The sequence below is a fragment of the Pinus tabuliformis genome, chromosome 2_2 (assembly GCF_031772625.1).
Source record: "Pinus tabuliformis cultivar Carrire ecotype Pingquan chromosome 2_2, CPIR1, whole genome shotgun sequence".
NCBI classification, from domain to species: domain Eukaryota; kingdom Viridiplantae; phylum Streptophyta; class Pinopsida; order Pinales; family Pinaceae; genus Pinus; species Pinus tabuliformis.
This window is the reverse complement of record NC_142300.1, coordinates 282771085-282789271: the sequence shown is the minus strand read 5'-3', so window position 1 is coordinate 282789271 and position 18187 is coordinate 282771085. Positions and strand designations below refer to the sequence as shown.

At 36.1% G+C, this 18187-nt stretch overlaps 1 protein-coding gene across 1 annotated transcript; it reads left to right on the top strand.

Moving 5' to 3' along the window:
• The first annotated feature begins 13988 nt into the window (after positions 1–13988).
• LOC149192425 (non-specific phospholipase C2-like) lies at positions 13989–16220 on the top strand. Its single transcript, XM_089404587.1, has 3 exons — positions 13989–15375; positions 15471–15647; positions 15755–16220. Exons 1-3 carry the CDS (start codon positions 14271–14273, stop codon positions 16075–16077), a joined length of 1605 nt encoding a protein of 534 aa, XP_089260713.1. The 5' UTR covers positions 13989–14270; the 3' UTR covers positions 16078–16220.
• The last annotated feature ends 1967 nt before the right edge of the window (positions 16221–18187 follow it).

Sequence of the window (18187 nt, the reverse complement as noted above, 5' to 3'; positions counted from 1 at the left end):
TGGAACCAAATCAGTTTGTATGCTATTGATGGCTTTGCTCTCGTAAAAAAATTGTCACTTGGGCAGTTTTTATGAAAGAAATGATATCACATTATGAGGATACAAAAAGAAACACCTTTTTTAGCCAATTGATAAATCTCAAACAAAAGGGTTCAATGATGGAGCACATTGAGGACTTCCAAAAATTGAATATAAGGGTAAAAGATATTCCATAGGATCATAGGATTGATGTGTTCATAGTGACTTTATGTTATAGCTCTGATACCACTTGTTATAGATCTAACCCAGAAATATTATAGATCTGATATGAAAATATAAGACAATGCAAATAAACCCTGAAATAATATGAAATGATTCTTTATTGATCAAACCCTTAAGGTAAGGCAACACCATACATTCACTCCTTAAGGAATGAGAACACTCCACAAGCCATATGCCTGTTCATACAATATTCCTTGACACTCTTCCTTCACATGGAGTCTCTAGCCTCTATATAGGCCTCATACATACAATACCATGGGTCATTACCATGGTTCCCTCATACCATCAAACTAATACCATGGGCCCATTACGTTATTACTGACAACTTGTGGTCCCTTACATGATATGGGTTAACCACCTTATTTATTACTATGACCCATCCCATTATTACATTATTACCTCGGATACCCCCCTTGGTACCCCATATTATCCCCCCTAGGTATATAACATTCCACCCCCCTTAGCATGTTTCGTCCCCGAAACATGGGAAGAACATAAATAATAAGATCTACTCAAAAGAGTAGTCCATTGGTACCATGCACGTGCATCTAGCCATCCAAGAGAAAGGTGAACCCTCAATCTCGCTGGTGCCTCGCTCGCTTGAGAGGGAAGTTGACCATGGCAGCTCTTCTGTGTTGATGTGTAGTAGGTGGATCGTCGCCCCTCTCTATATGCCATGCAGGGGTTGTTGTCCTTGTAGCTAATTTGTTGCCATCTTGTTGGTTGTTTTCTTGTTGGGTGATGTGGGTGGTGATATGCTGACGGTGTATCTTTCTTTAATTCACCACCTAATGGAGCCTGATTGGTATCTGGTACATGTTGTGGTGCCTGCTGTTGTTCCTTATCTTCCAATATTACCTCAACTACTGAGTCCTCATCCGATGTAACATTTTCTGCTTCAACCTCTTTGGACTCTACCTTTTTTTGTGGTACCCGGTTTGATGTTTGTGTTTGGTTGTCGACCATCAATGGCTCATCATTTGATATGTCAGTCCCTGGAACATCTTCTACTTCAACCTGTTTATTAATGGAAATATCCTGTAATGTAATTTTCTTCTTTTTAAACCAGAGCTTCATGAATTTCTTCTGCACATTAATATTGATAGTACCCACCTCTTCCATCCAAGGGTATCCCAAAACAACATCCACATTAGCCATATCTGAAGCATAAAAATTAGAATGCAATACATACTTGTCCATAGAAATCTTCAAATCTTTATAAACTTGAACATCCTCATTATCAATCTGTGCAGTTTCAATGTGTTTTGCTGGAACTTGCAATCTTTTTGCCAAATTAACACTTATAAGATTTTGCTTGCAACTAGGATTTATAGACACAACGATTTTCTCCTTCTGAATCAATCCATGAACCTGCAATAAAGATATACCAGTAGGAAATAACCCCATATGTTTCTCCTTATCTTGTTTTCTAATATGAGACCATCGGTCTAAAAAGAATTTTTCAAATTCTTCATCAGACAAGTTATACCACTTCTTTTGGTTAAGTAATCCCCACCATGTGGCTGCATCATCTCTAAAGAATTGCACTACAAACCATTTCCAATTGTTTTTCCATAATGATTTATGTTCTTTTATGTATTCTTCAATAGTATGAGCATTATCTTTCCCTGTAAAAAATTCCTTGCTAGAAGCCATGAAGGTTTGGAAAAATTTCACTTACTTGGCAAAAATTTGAAATTGTCATAGTTTAGTGAATATTACTCAGAATTCGTATTATGACCTGTTTTCGGAAATGGAACAATCATTCTGCATCTGCCCATGTGATATAAATCTTGATACAGGCACTAGAATTTCATATCTGCGCTGCAACTCTCCCGCCGTCACCAAAATTTCTGCAAAAAGAGCTGATTTTAAATCAGCGATATCTCCCTCATCCGGACTCCGATTCGACTGAATTTTTTTTTGAAATTAGGTATTTTTTCACAAAGATTCTAGATCTACAATTAGATTTTTCAGATCTTGCACCAGGACGTCCAGATCTGCGCCGCAAACTCGCTGCCCTGAAAAATTGTCTACAACCCCACTGATTTTTAGATCAGCGATATCTCTTTCATCCGGACTCTGATTCAACTGATTTTTTTTTTTGAAATTGACTATTTTTTCATAAAGAATCCAGATCTGCAATCAGATTTTGCATATCTTGCACCAAAATATACAGATCTGATCTGCAAACTCGCCGCCCCCGAAATCTTACAAAAAAAAAATTCTTCACTTTTTTGCCCAAGAAAGTGCTCTGATACCACTTGTTATAGCTCTGATACTACTTGTTATAGATCTAACCCAGAAATATTATAGATATGATATGAAAATATAAGACAATGCAAATAAACCCTGAAATAATATGAAATGATTCTTTATTGATCAAACCCTTAAGGTAGGGCAACACCATACATTCACTCCTTAAGGAAGGGGAACACTCCACAAGCCATATGCATGTTCATACAATATTCCTTGACACTCTTCCTTCACATGGAGTCTCTACCCTCTATATAGGCCTCATACATACAATACCATGGGTCATTACCATGGTTCCCTCATACCATCAAACTAATACCATGGGCCCATTACATTATTACTGACTACTTTTGGTCCCTTACATGATATGGGTTAACCACCTTATTTATTACTATGGCCCATCTCATTATTACATTATTACCTCGGGTACCCCCCTTGGTACCCCATATTATCCCCCTAGGTATATAACACTTTAAAGGATAATATCCAATGTGAGGTTTGCCTTTGGGAACCTGATTCATTAGAGAAGGCATTCAGGTTAGCAAGAAAAATGGAAAGAAAAATTATGGAAACTAGGAAGCCTACCACTCACAACTATAAATATGGAAGTGTTGTTTCCCCTAGCCTTCCACAACCTACAAGGTTGACACCACAACAATTGGAAGAAAAAAGAACAAAAGGGCTTTGTTACAGTTGTGATAGCAAATACACTAAAGGTCATAAGTGTGCTAAGAAGAAATTATTCTACATAGATTGTGAAGCGCAGGAAGAAAAGGAACAAGAAATGTCAAAAGAAGAGGATATACTCTAGGAACAAACCCTAGATAAAGAAGAAATGAATCCGACCATATCTTGTAATGCATTGGTTGTAATTACCACTCCTCAAACTATCAAGATAGAATGACATATCAAGAAGAAAAAGGTAGCAGTGTTGATTGATTCGAGAAGTACCCATAATTTTATTCATTATAAGATAGAAAAGGAATTGAATTGCTTCTTATATCTAGCACCAGAGTGTCAAGTGATGGTCGCAAGTGGAGGAACCATAAATTTCTTTGGAAAGTGCCATAATATCAAGCTATCCATGGGAGAATATGTATTGAATAGGCCAATGCTTTCCATTCCAATGGGTGGTGTTGGTGTTGTAGTAGGAGTCCAATGGCTACAATCCTTGGGTACAATAGCTTTTAATTTTCAAGAACTTTTCATGAAATTTTGTGCGGAAGGAAAGGAAGTTGAATTAAGGGGTATTGTAGGGAAACTGGGAAATATAATCAGCTCTAACGGTATAACAAAGCTTCTAAAGAAGGAACAACGATGTGTAATTGCACAATTATGTTCTCTAGAGGTTCCCACATCGAAATCATCTATTTCTCCAGATCTCTAAAAATCCTTGGACAATAATTCCAAGTTATTTGAGACTCCCAAAGGTCTCCCACTTATTCGTGATCATGATCATGCTATTCATTTGATTCCAGGAAGTGTTCCTCCAAACATCAGGCCGTACAGATATCCCTATGCCCAAAAGAGTCAAATTGAATGTATGGTTGCAGAAATGCTAGAGGCTGGTATAATTCAACCTAGTCAAATTTCTTTCTCTGCTCCAGTAGTATTGGTGCACAAGAAGGATGGATCATGGCGCATGTGTCCAGATTATAGGGAGCTCAAAAAGCTCACTATTAAAGATAAATTTTCCATTCCTGTCATTGATGAATTATTGGATGAATTGCATGGATCAATTTACTTCACCAAGTTAGATCTTCATTTAGGATATCATCAAATCAGAATGAAGACTAAAGACATTCCGAAAACAACATTTAGAACTCATGAGAGTCATTATGAATTTTTGGTCATGCCTTTTGGCCTTACCAATGCACCTTCTACATTTCAAGGTTTGATGAATGCCATTTTCAAACCCTTCCTTAGAAAATTTGTGTTAGTATTTTTTGATGATATACTAATCTACAACAAGTCTTGGAAGGATCATGTTGAACATGTTGATAGGGTGCTCAAACTATTGGAGGAGAAACAATTATATGCAAAAAGCTCCAAATGTTTCTTTGGAATACAAGAGGCGGAATATTTGGGTCATATTGTATCTCATGAAGGTGTTAAGGTAGACCCTAGCAAAATTAAAGCCATTAAGGAATGGAAAATCCCCACATCCATAAAGCATCTGCGAGGATTACTTGAGTTGACATGGTATTATCGCAAGCTTGTTAAGAATTATGGGAGAATAACAACACCTCTAACAACATTATTGAAGAAAGATGCATTTTCATGGACTCCAGAAGCAACAAAGGCCTTCGAACATCTTAAAGAGGCAATGTGCCAAGCACTGGTCTTAGCTACGCCGAACTTCACAAAAGCCTTTATTGTGGAATGTGATGCTTCAGGAAATGGAATTGGTGACGTTTTAATGCAAGATGAAAGACCCATTGCTCTCGAAAGTCGTCCAATCAAGGGAAAGTATTTACACAGCTATTTATGAGAAGAAATGTTGGCAATACTACATGCACTTAAGAAATGGCAACACTACCTAATGGGAAGACACTTCAAGGTAAAAACGGATCATGATAGTCTTAAATACTTTTTAGAACAAAGATTATCCTTTGAAGAGCAACAAAAATGGGTCACAAAGATGTTGGGTTATGACTTTGAAATCATCTACAAAAAAGGGAAGGAAAATGTTGTGGCAGATGCATTCTCAAGAAAGGATGAGGATGTGGAAGCATTGTTGTGCGCCATTTCTATTTTCCAACTAGATTGGATAAAGGAAGCAAAGGAGGAATGGAAGAATGACGAAGAAGTGTGGGCACTCATTCGAAATATACAATAAGACCCCAGTACATCTGATACATTTAGCTGGAAAATGATTTGTTATGGTACAAAGATCGCTTAAACCTATGTAAGAATTCCCAACTCAAACAAAAGATTCTTATGGAATTTCACACTTCTCCCTTAGGAGGGCACTCATAATTTTTAAAAACTTACCACAGGGTTAAGAAGGAATTTTTTTGGGATGGCCAAATTTCGGATATTCAAAAGTTTGTGGCAGAATGTTTGGTTTGCCAACAAAATAAAGTTGAAACAATTAAGAACCCAGGTCTATTACAACCTTTATCCATTCCAATCCAACGTTGGGAGGAGGTTTCAATGGATTTTATCACAGGTTTACCCAAGTCCGAAGGAAAGAGTGTTATCATGGTGGTAGTTGACAGGCTTTCCAAGTATGCACACTTTTGTGCATTATCACATCCATTTAAATCCAATATTGTTTCTACTGCATTTATGGAAACAATTCAAAAGCTACATGGAAACCCAAAGATTATTATAAGCAACAGAGATCTCGTTTTCACTGGAAATTTTTTGACAGAATTATTTTCTTGTCTCAGTACTTAGTTAGCTCATAGCTCATCTTATCATCCTCAATCTGATGGGAAAACTAAGATAGTCAACAAATGTTTGGAAGGATATATTCCTTGCTTTGTATCTGATAAACGGGAACAATGGGTCAAATGGTTGCCTCTGGCTGAATGGAGGTATAACACTTCCTTCCATACTGCAGCAAAAATGACCCCATTTATGGCACTTTATGGATATCATCTACCATCCATCACATCATATTTAAGAGAAAATTCCAAGGTTCAAGCAATGGAAGACTACATCGAGCATCAACAACAAGTTCTTCAACTCTTAAAGGATAACCTTACGTTATGAAACAACAGGCAGATCAACATCGCAGCGAAAGAAGTTTTGATGTAAGTGACTGGGTATTCCTACGGCTACAACCATATAAACAAATGTCCCTCAAGCAAGTTAAGAAGGATAATAAATTATCACCAAAGTATTATGGTCCGTACAAGGTGTTGCAAAAGATTGGTACTATGGCATACAAATTGGAGCTTCCTGCAGCTTCCCGAGTGCACCCAGTTTTCCATGTTTCATGTTTAAAGAAGGTTATAGGTGACAAGCTCCCAATTCAAACAATATTTCCAGAACTTGACGAGGAAGGAAAAATCATATTGGAACCAGAAGCAGTCACGGGAACAAGAACTCGATAGCTACGAAATCGATCAATTTCGAAGTATCTCATCAAGTGGAAGAACTTTTCCGCTAAAGATTCCACATGGGACGATGAGAATTTTATACAGAAGCATCTAGAACTACTCAAGCGTTGAAGACAATGCTTTTCGGAAGGAGAGGGGCATGCTAGGCCCCTATAATACTAGTGATTCCCCCATTACTATTGTCATTGTATCCCTTATTATTATTATTGTGCCCCTATTGTCCCCATATTGTTATTAGTATGCCCCATAGAAACCCACTATTTTTATTTTTGTGCCCTTATGTTATTACTGTTATGTCAGCTTGATTATATTGTGACCCCTTAGACTCCTATATATAGAAGGGAGGTTTAGTCATTTGTATCATCCAAGAATTGTTCATTTGTGTAATGTAAAGGAGGTTGCCCCCTTTAAGAGGTTGAATTCTAAGGCATTGATCTATCTTTTCTATCTTTTTGTGAGCTGGTTCCCCAACATATACAAGACTATCTAGTGGATCATGTCTGTGCATGGAAATGCGGGATATTTGCATGCAACCCAATACAAGCCAGACTTGTGTATGTAATCTTGATCTCCTTGTCTATGAACAACTTAGTATCTTCGTAGATGGGCAAACTCTTAGACACTTGCTTGACCACATCTCCAATTACGCTCTCAATGGTGTCCTTTGACCCTGCGCTTTTGGAAGCCATTGTACCTATACTACTCAGAGATTAATGAACACCTATGATACCTGGAGATAGACCAACACTCATGGCAAGAAATTTTCAGTTGAAAACCAAAAGCAACTTGATGACTGACATGCAACACACCTGATTGACTGACTGGGAAAATTGCACAGATTTCTCTAGGAGAGGTTAGGAGACTAGTTGCTAAAATTGCGCAGAGCACAATCTAGGCTGCTAGTGAGTTGACTGACTATTGAAACTACGCATAGCATAGTTTAGCTTGTCCCGCTGAGGACTAGAATTGCGCAATGCACAGTTTCAGTCAGCATGACTGCAACCCAGGAAATTGCACTACGCAATCCCGGGGGCCAACTGGGGAACTACCTCTCAAAATTATGCAAAGCACATATTTGGAGGTCAGTGTGAGGTAGACTTTACGCAATTCGTGGAGAAAGGCAAGGCCTTCCATCCCAAAAATGTGCAGTGCAAGCCGGGCAAGGCAACTCAGACCTGCCGAAGGGTGACTGAAAATAGTAAAGACATAATGCATGTGAAAATATGGTGCATACATGAGTGAATGAACATGCATGTAATTACAGTCAGTGCAGGATTCAGTAAAAAGGGAAAATAATGAAGTGTGTGAAGCGAGTTGCCGCAACGATGTCCGTTAATGCAAAAACAATGTCATGCATGTGACAGTGAGGAAATGCAATGCAAAACTTGAAACAAAACTTCTACAAGCTAATATGCATTAAAATGACAACAAGCGTTTAATAAAACCAAGAAAACAACATTCAAACAAATCGAAATGTAAAAAATGATAGAAAAGCAGCAAAAGACATGAAAAGCAGAGTTACCTGGAAAAAAGTTGTGCTGAGTGTGCCAAAGGTTCCTAGATGCGTTGGGAATGCCAGAGCTCCAAGATCGAAAGTGAGGAGTGAGATTTGAGGCGTCGAATAAATAGTTTTGACAAGATCAAGGCTTATGACACGCATGCCACGATTCTAGGAAAAAATGGCACTTGGCGGGAGGTTTTTAAAATAGATTTTGTATGTAACTCCCAACAACTAAAAATAGGTCCCTAAAATCTAGGGATGATTTTTTCCTTTTTTCTTTTTTCTTTTTCGAGAAAAATTGCCCATGCATGCAAGGCAAGATTGCATAGTCCTGGAGGGAACTGATCAACCTGTGAGCACATGCAATGGTCAGCAAGCCTTGGGATGACTTCTGCACAGTTTCTGGGCTGAGTGGCTCTGGCTGCCCCTCAAGCTTTGCACAATTTCTGGATTGAAGTCAAGGCTGCTAGCTATAACTGTGTAAATTTTAAGATCAAGCCCGGTGATGGGTTGCTCAACACAATTTTCTTGGGGAAGGCAGCCTGTGTGCTCTGCGCAATTCTGGAGAGCAGTGCTGGCTGCTAGGATGCACTGTGAAATTCTGGAGAGAAAGGTTGGTTTCCCTCGATTGATGTGCAGTTTTCCAATTCAGCACAAGAACTGGTTTGAGACCAAGTCGTGGGAGGTCAGCTTTCGGTGAAAGACAAACAAGCTAGCGAACACAAGTTGCTATGCCAAAGAAACTCCACTGAAAGCATAAGTTCCTAGGCAGTGCAAGACATGATGCTAAGGATGGTTGGTAGGGAGGCTCCAAAATGAAGCTAAGGAAAAATTTTGGAGGATAGTTGTAGTTGCTACAACAGGTAGTAAACAGGAAAGAAAATCACTAAGTAAATAGATAATGAAATATACATGGTGGCCTCGTGGTTTATGTCCTTGATTTCCAAAAATATCACATGATGGTGTATAAATTTATATTAATTAATAATACTTAGTTTCAAATGAGCCAAATCCATAACTTTCTAGCATTGGCTAGATGGATGTTGAGATGATGTCAAATCATGCATTTCTTTTAAGAACATATACGTAGAATAAGTGTCTAAGGCATATACCACTTATACATAAAATTCCAACCCATAATATCTAAGATTCTCTTTGTAACGATTATTAAGGTTCTAAATGGAAAAATAACAACATTCATCGAATGAATTTGCTTCTAAGAATTACTGAAGTTCTAAATGAAAAAATAACGCCATTCTTACAATGAACTTGTTTATGCTCTTAAAAAGTAATTCATAAAAAGAGTCATTACCAACTATGTAATTCTTTAGTAAAACTTTAGTTCATACAATGAAACCCTTGAAATAAATATAGACTTTTAAAGATCCTGGTTATTTTTGTGGTTTACTTGTGTAAATATAAAAATACAATACATATAAAAGAATAATCAAATGACTATAAACACTAGTTTTGAGGTGTTTTAATGCCTTAGTTCATCATCCTTACACAAGACAACATCCTTTATATATTCTCTACTTAAAATTCATGAAACCCAAACCAACATCCGTGACAATAGGACTAAACCAAATATCTCTCTCTTAATGACTTTATTATACAAGTCAATTATTCCTTGAATCATAGGTAACTTAGATAACATTGCATATTGACAAAAAGATTCGATAAGTCTTTAACATCACAAGGAAAATTTGTGAGTACCCAATTTTTTGTCGTAATTCTTTGGTTTCATTACTTTGTTGATTTTAATCATTTATATCCAAGATTAAGGTAATGATCACTTGTAATGTGTCTTTGTTGATTTTAATAATTTACATCCAAGATTAAGGTAATGATTACTTGTAATGTGTCTTTTTTGGATAAAAAATCGTGTACAATATATTACAAACATATGAACATTTAAACCAAAACAGTGTAATATTTTGATTTTACCATGATGGTGTTATTTTATAACAATTTTCTTTTAGAATTTAGCTCTAATGAGGAAGTGAGCATTATTAATAATTTTAATTTATCTTTCCAACCATTAGGAAATCAATTTTCTAATTTACCGTTAACATTAGTTACTTATAAAAGATTTTATTTTAAGGAATCAAAATTTGGTATTGGTCTTAGTGATTGATATTTGAATATTATCCTGGGATAAGGTTTGTCTTTTGAATTGGAGCTAATTTTGACACTGTATGTTAATTAGTGGTTGATCGACCAAAACGTAGATCACCTCATTATTAAGTGAAGTGCTTAGTTGACACTAATTAACCAACCATTCTACTAAGAGCTTGTTTTTCTATGCTCAATACTAAAAAAAAATTGCACATTGCATATATAATAAATGCAATGAACTAAAGATGCACATGTTAAGAGAGCATTTTCTAGTAACATATCAACTAATTCAACTAACTTTAGAAAGGATCACTAACTTACATGGTGCTCACAAACTATTTGAAATCCTTTTATTTGTATTTGGGGAAATTAATGAATTAAGAACATATGTGCATCCTTCGCTGAACCACAAGCAAACCTTGCCATGAAAACAAAATTTTCAGTTGGATCTAAATACACCACCATAAATTGAAATGGGTATTTAGAATTGTAAATAATCCCACAAACCGACAGTGCTTGAGACATTACTTCCACCATAAAAAGTTGTGTGCACTTCATTCCATAGTTTGAGCTAACAAATGACTATATTTTCCTTAGACCAACAAGCCCTAATGACAATAAATAACAAAATGATTGGAATATGTAATGGAATTCCCATTCCCATCACTCCACAAAAATCATTAAAGAAGCATTGATTGTAAGGAACAAAACTTGCATTTAAAGAAAACATTGAACAATACCCATAAGAAACGATATAACCAAATATGTGTTTTCCTCCAACATATTGCGTCCAAGAACCTACTAGATTTTCAAAAATTCAATGTGAAGAATGACTATGATGCATAGAATGTTAATCTTCACCCTCCTCCACACGCTAGGCTCTAAAACCCAAGAATATTGTTTGTAGCACTGACACAAGTATGCGAAGGATTACCAATTTTCAATAAAAATGCTTTAAATAAAATAAAATAATTTTGACCAAACCTATAATAAGGGGAAAAAATATAAACTAAGTTCATTCAAAATTAATATATGTTTTTACATAGACATAAAAACAAAAACACATATTGCATTTTTTTTCTTTTATTTTTTTGTGACTAGAAGAATTGGACAACGACCCAACCTTGTGTTGGAATTTTGGGTAGCTTGGAAGGAATTTCCGAGAAAAGGAAACCCACCAAAAGTTAGTTGGTTTGGAGATTTACCCAAAATTGGGTTTTTGGACCTAAAGCCGTGGGTTTGGGATCTAAGAAATTAATTGTTTATTCTAAAGGGTTAAGTGAGTGAAAACACTAAATATCTAGTGTTTTGGCGTAAGAGACCCTAAAAGGAAAACTATAAATAAGAGCCAAAGGAGAGACTCATTGTACATCAAGTTAGATGGACTTCACTTGTGGAGATCATTTTCCCTAAAGTATTTGCTATAAGGAGGGCCATCACCTAAGAAGAAAAGAAATATTTTGTCCTTGGGAGAGACCGAGATTAGAAGACCATCAATTCTAGAGGAGTCACAATAGGGTTTTGTCAATCTAGATGATAACTCAGACTTCTTTAGGTGGATTGTGGTCTCTCTAAGAGAAAAGTTATGGTCGCAGACCCATCTGTGTGATCCAATGTCATCTGCAAGTCTGTTTGAGTGGTTAGGAGTAACCACAGTGCTATCTTTGCCTTAGGAATAGATCCATAGTAGGATAGGGTAAGGACCGAGGGTAGGCTTTTCCATTAGAATCTTAGGAAGGACAAGAACAATGTGATCATAGAGAAAAAGGGCCTTAGAGCTTGTGAACAAAAGGGTCGAAGGACACTTGTAGAGGGTCGAGGATTGGTTGAGCCATCTAGAAGGGCATCCACAGTGAAGAAAGAAGTTTGGACTACGGCTGAGAAGGGGCTAAACAAAAGTAGTTACCATAAGACTAAAGGAATAGGCTGAGCTAAGTCTAGGGTTGATGTAGATAGGTCTGTAGCAGAAAAGAAGGTTGACCAAGGGCACAAGGAGGGTTGTTGAAGCAAGTCGTTGTTGTAGGAGGACACCTGCAACAAGTTTAGGGCTGACCAAAGCAGCTAAGGAGTGTTGGCAAAAGGTTTACATAGGAGCCAACGGATTGGTAGAAAGCTACAGGAAAGTGGATAAGTAGGCTAAGAAGCATTCTGCTGGTGAACTACAAATAGGCTAAGTGAATAGTGGTCTAAGGGAGTAGACCATGTTCTATATGAAGTCTATTCACTAAAGGATTTGCTAACAATAAGCTTGAAGGTTGGTTAAATACAGAGGGTTAAAGGTCAAACCCTTCTATGAACAACATATATATAGAGGATAAAAGGAATTGTTCTCTATGTGATATTGGAGGCAAAGGACAACCAAAAGCAATTGACAAGAGGACTAAAAGGACAAAGGATGAAGGAATTCCTTCAACAAGCAAGTCAAGACTTGTCTCTGTATTTTTTTGGGCAGATAGTAGATATGATGGAATAGATCTCAAGGCCTAATTGTATACTATGTATACTAGTTGTATTATGGTATTATGAAGGGCTATGATCCCTGGTACGAGGGTCATATAATTGTTTATTGAAGGACTAATATAACAAGTTTTGGGCCATCTAAATATGTGTACTTAATTCATTTCATTATTGTTATATTTCCGTTGTGCAAAGTGCTTTGGGTTGAACACTTTTAGCGTGTCTGTGTGCTATTTTAGCCATAGACTAGACATAGGGTGTAAGTGAAATTTCAACACAAGGTTGGGAGGCTCATACTATCATGACATAAGGTCGATTGTAATCGCCACTACTATAATGACCTCTAGGTGAAACCATAAATAGCCCACACATAGTTCATAGGTTAATTGGAGGGATTTGAACCTTGTATATCTTAGTTTATCTAACACTTCATATTAAGACTTAGCCAAATAAATTACTCCATCTGATTTAAAACACATATCGTATTAAAATGAATTAAAATTTAATTAACTTAATTTCTTTAATGAATTTATATTTTTTTAAATTAAATAAACTCATTTAAAATAAAAATAAAAATTTATTTTTTAAATTAATACCAATTTAAATATTAAATTGGTATATAAAATTCCCTTAATTTTAAAATTATAAAAATATATATTTCACTATATTTAAAAATAATTAAGATAATTATTTATAAATACTTCTTCTTTTAAATAAACAAAATTCTAAAAGTAAAATTTTAAAATGTTTAACATAAAATATATATCGTAGAAAATAACACATTCTAAAAGTAAAATTTCATCACAAAAAATCTCGTTAATATTACTTAGTATTTAATACTAAGTTGTAATCTATCTCATTTATATTTTGGTAATAAAACCACATATAATTAAAATTATCCCAGGCAGATAATTATTCAAATGACCGTTAAATTAATGCTTCAGAAAAATCTGAACAGCATCGGTATGGCAATTGTCGACATCAACTCGATTCATCGAAAACATGTGGTGAGCGTACGGTAAGATTTTGCAAGATGAGTCATTTCCGATCTTTCATACACCACAAATCTGTTTCGTTCGTCTTCAAGTTATGATTAAAGTTAGAGATTTACGAGAAATTAAAGTTAAAGTTACTATTATGGAATGTGATATTTACGAGAATCTGAGGTTGATGTTTATGCAAGGTGTGTTAATGTAAATCGGGAATCGATGCTCAGGTGGTCCGGGCCGTCACGTTACGCATTTATTCATTTTCCCGTGATTGGCAAACCTTTCTCCACCTTCCAATGTCTAAAACATACATCTATTTAAAAAAATAAAAAATAGTATCGTAAGCGCAGCCTTTGCCGGTTCACTGAGATAAAAAATAACGATATCTGCACATGATTCACCCACGGTTTTGCCTACTGTTCGATCGATTCCCTGAGTGCCGAAGGCATGCCTGGCCAGCATTCGCAACTGACAGGTCCCAAAGCTCGGGTCCCATTCACATTGCCTCTTGCCTGCTAGCGTCACGCAGCTTTCCTCCTCAAATCTCAACCTGCTCCCCCTTTGTCCATTAAATACTGTCAGAAATAGCGATGCGCCTGACTCCAGCTTAACAAAGAGATGAAAGGCAAGAGCTGCAAGGGATCGATGGCGAGATGCGCTACATCGGCTTTGATTATGTGCTGCGTGTTGCCTATTGTTTGCGCAGGGAGTTCTAGCATTAACGGCCCCATAAAGACAATAGTCATTCTTGTTATGGAGAATCGATCTTTCGACCACATGTTGGGTTGGATGAAGCGGCTGAATCCACAAATCGATGGGGTCACCGGCCTGGAGTCGAATCCCATATCCACCACCGATCCCAATTCTGCGAGTCTTTTCTTCAAAGACGAGGCAGAGTATGTGGATCCGGATCCGGGGCACTCGTTTCAGGCCATACGAGACCAGATTTTTGGCTCCGAGAACACCTCCGCGGATCCTGCACCCATGAACGGATTCGCCCAGCAGGCGACTTCCTTGGGGGGTCCCAACATGTCTCAGACTGTCATGAATGGCTTCAGACCCGAGGTTGTTCCCGTATATAACACTCTCGTAAGTGAGTTCGCAGTATTCGATCGGTGGTTTGCTTCGGTACCGGCCTCGACTCAACCCAACAGACTCTACGTTCATTCTGCGACTTCCCATGGAGCCACCAGCAATATCCCCAAGCTGTTGGCCAACGGATACCCGCAGAAAACCATCTTTGAATCAATAGAGGAGTCGGGTTTGTCGTTCGGGATTTATTACCAGAACATCCCGGCTACTCTGTTCTACAGAAATCTCAGAAAACTAAAGTATATTGGCAATTTCCACTCCTACTCGGCTCAATTCAAGGACCATGCCAGGAATGGGAAGTTGCCCAATTATGTGGTTGTGGAGCAGCGCTACATGGATTCCAAGCTCTTCCCCGCCAACGACGACCATCCTTCGCACGATGTAGCGGAGGGCCAGAAATTCGTGAAGGAGGTGTACGAGACGCTGAGATCCAGCCCTCAGTGGAATGAGACGTTGTTCCTTATAACTTATGACGAGCACGGCGGATTCTTCGATCACGTTCCCACGCCTGTGAAGGACGTGCCTAGCCCCGACGACATTATCGGCCCCGACCCCTTCTTTTTCAAATTCGACAGGTTAGGGGTTCGAGTCCCCACTATCATGATTTCGCCATGGATTGACAAAGGAACAGGTTTCGATTCTCTTGGCGCTATCTTCTTCCCTTCATCCATAATTCGATTATTTTCCATAACATTGATTATCATATTAAATAAATTGTTGCTGCAGTGGTACATGGAGCTAACGGACCATATCCATCGTCTCAGTTTGAGCATTCATCCATTGCTGCAACAGTCAAGAAGTTATTCAATCTACAATCCGATTTCCTGAGCAAGAGAGACGCCTGGGCTGGAACTTTCGAAGTTGTCGTACAGAAGCGCAGCAGCCCAAGAACAGACTGCCCAGGTACTCTAGGACCTAACAAATCTTCTTCTCACCATAACTAATTGTTGATCGAATTAGTCTTCAGCCCAAACTTAGTAGTTTCGATCTGGTTTTTTATGGCCTTGCAGAGACACTGCCGGACCCTCCAAAGATAAGGCAGAGCGGAGCGAACGAGGAAGCGAAGTTAAGCGAGTTTCAGGAGGAACTGCTGCAGCTGGCGGCTCAATTGAACGGAGATTATACTCTCAGGAGTTATCCAGAGGAGATCGGGAAGAAAATGAATGTGAGAGAGGGTAACAAATACATGGAGGACTCTGTGAGGCGTTTCTTTGAGGCAAGCCGATTGGCTAAAAGGCTCGGAGCTGATGACCATGAGATTGTAAAGATGAGACCTTCTCTCACCACCAGAGCCACCAGTGGAGGATCAACCTCCAAGACCACCCACCCCTAGTGCTACACATATAATTACATATTATACAGATTCTGATTCTATGGCATATAAAACAGATGAATGCTATGGCATATAAAACAGATGAATGTAACTCAGTCCTTTGGAAATAAAAATCCGTATGAAAATCAGTGGATTACTTTTTATTGGTCCGCTTTTCTTCAAAAATGTTAAAGAGTTCCCTGGCGCTGCTAATTTTAACTGTGATATGTTTTCGTTTATTAGTTATTTGGGATTTATTTTGATTGAAAGAATGGTTTATATCCGTATTCAAATTTTTGCTATTGAGTTATATTGTTTTCATGTAAATTTGTTGTAAATAAACACTGTTGTATTCGCTTCTGGCCTTATAAACTTTTTGTAAACTATTAAAAATCTGGTCTGAAAACAACAATCTTCTTCTAGCTCTTTTACAAAGAAAAAATAAATTGCGTATTCATTCCCAAAGTCATTAAAAATTGATACATGTTATCTTGAACTATCTAAAACCGAAATGCACGTATTCGCACTAACTAAAAACGAAGGAAATGCTACTTATTATTAATTTAATGAAAATGACAGCGTAGAAATAATAGATCTTTCTGACAACTAAACAATGAGTAGTACCACCGACTTCGCACTACTGTACTGTGGAGACTTGCTGGCTCTTTTCCGTAGAGATTTTTAAGTCGGCTTTATTTAAAATTTGATGTGAAAAGGAAATTCTGAAAAGAAAATTTTAAAGGGTTGAATATATATATATATTAAAAAGAAATTCATAAATTTGATTTTTAAAATATATATATATATTATTTTATAACGTATTAAATTTTTTATTTAAACTCAGGTTAATTTGAGTTTGATAAAAAAAATTGTAAATTTTTTTATATTTTAACATTCCAGATTGAAATTTATTATTTTTTAACAATAATTTAATTAAAAAAAAGCTCAAACTTACATTAAATTTTTATATGTAAAAAATATTAAATTAATATAAACTATATAAATGACTTGTTTTCTCTTTATAATTAAATTTAAGTTTTAAAATTATTATATAAAATAAATATAAATGTTTAAAGTGTAACACAATACTTTTCTTTATAATCCAAATATTATATATTCTTATTATCACTTTCTGTATTTTATTATATATTCTTATTATCATTTCTTATATTTTATTATGTGGATATAACCAAATTCCAATATGAATAATTTACATATAAATTTCTACTCTATTATTACATAATAATATATTTGGAAAAATAAATATGAATAATAATATATTTATTCATAAGACCAATAAATTTAAGTAATATATGTAAAGTTTTATTTTATATGATAATATATTTATTAATAAAATACAAGTTTAATTAATGCATTTTCTAAAGCATATGCTTATGAATTAGGCTATTTCTTTTTGTTCATACATATAAAAATTTTAAATTTTGTATGCCTTAGTATATATTAACTTTTTCTCTAACACTTTAACATTCTATTTATTAACATCTAAATTCTTTTTACACAAAAAAAAATAAATTTAAATATAATTTATTTTCTATATGCTATCAAATAAAACCGTAAATATCTTAAAAACATTATTAGATCAAACTTACATTACAAAATTTTCCATTATATTATTTATATTTAAAATAAACCACCAAAACAAATTACTATATAACACTAATTAACTTAACCAACAAACATTTACTCAACTACCAACCTTTTAATCTGACCCTCAAAAATCATAAACTTCCAAACTGCAATGCAAAATCTGCACATAAAAGCTTTATAAAGGATGCAACCAAATATAATATTTCCATTTACTCAACTACCAACCTTTTAATCTGACCCTCAAAAATCATAAACTTCCAAACTGCAATGCAAAATCTGCACATAAAAGCTTTATAAAGGATGCAACCAAATATAATATTTCATTTAAATGGGATGCAATAAAATACGTAAACGGCATGTTACAATTTTTTTTTTAATATGTTAATCATGTTTGGTGGGCAATGCAGGATCTCTGCACGTAAAAAGCTTGAGAGGAGGTTGCAAACAAAATATTTCATCCAAATGGCATGATGTTGGATAAATATAATTATTTCATAAAATACCACGAAGGTAATTAATTATG

Excerpts from the sequence above, each read along its gene's own strand:
- LOC149192425 (XM_089404587.1), top strand. The coding sequence starts at position 14,271 with ATGAAAGGCAAGAGCTGCAAGGGATCGATGGCGAGATGCGCTACATCG. Across the intron at positions 15,376-15,470 it reads ATGGATTGACAAAGGAACAG|TGGTACATGGAGCTAACGGA; the intron begins GTTTCGATTCTC and ends TTGTTGCTGCAG. Across the intron at positions 15,648-15,754 it reads CCCAAGAACAGACTGCCCAG|AGACACTGCCGGACCCTCCA; the intron begins GTACTCTAGGAC and ends ATGGCCTTGCAG.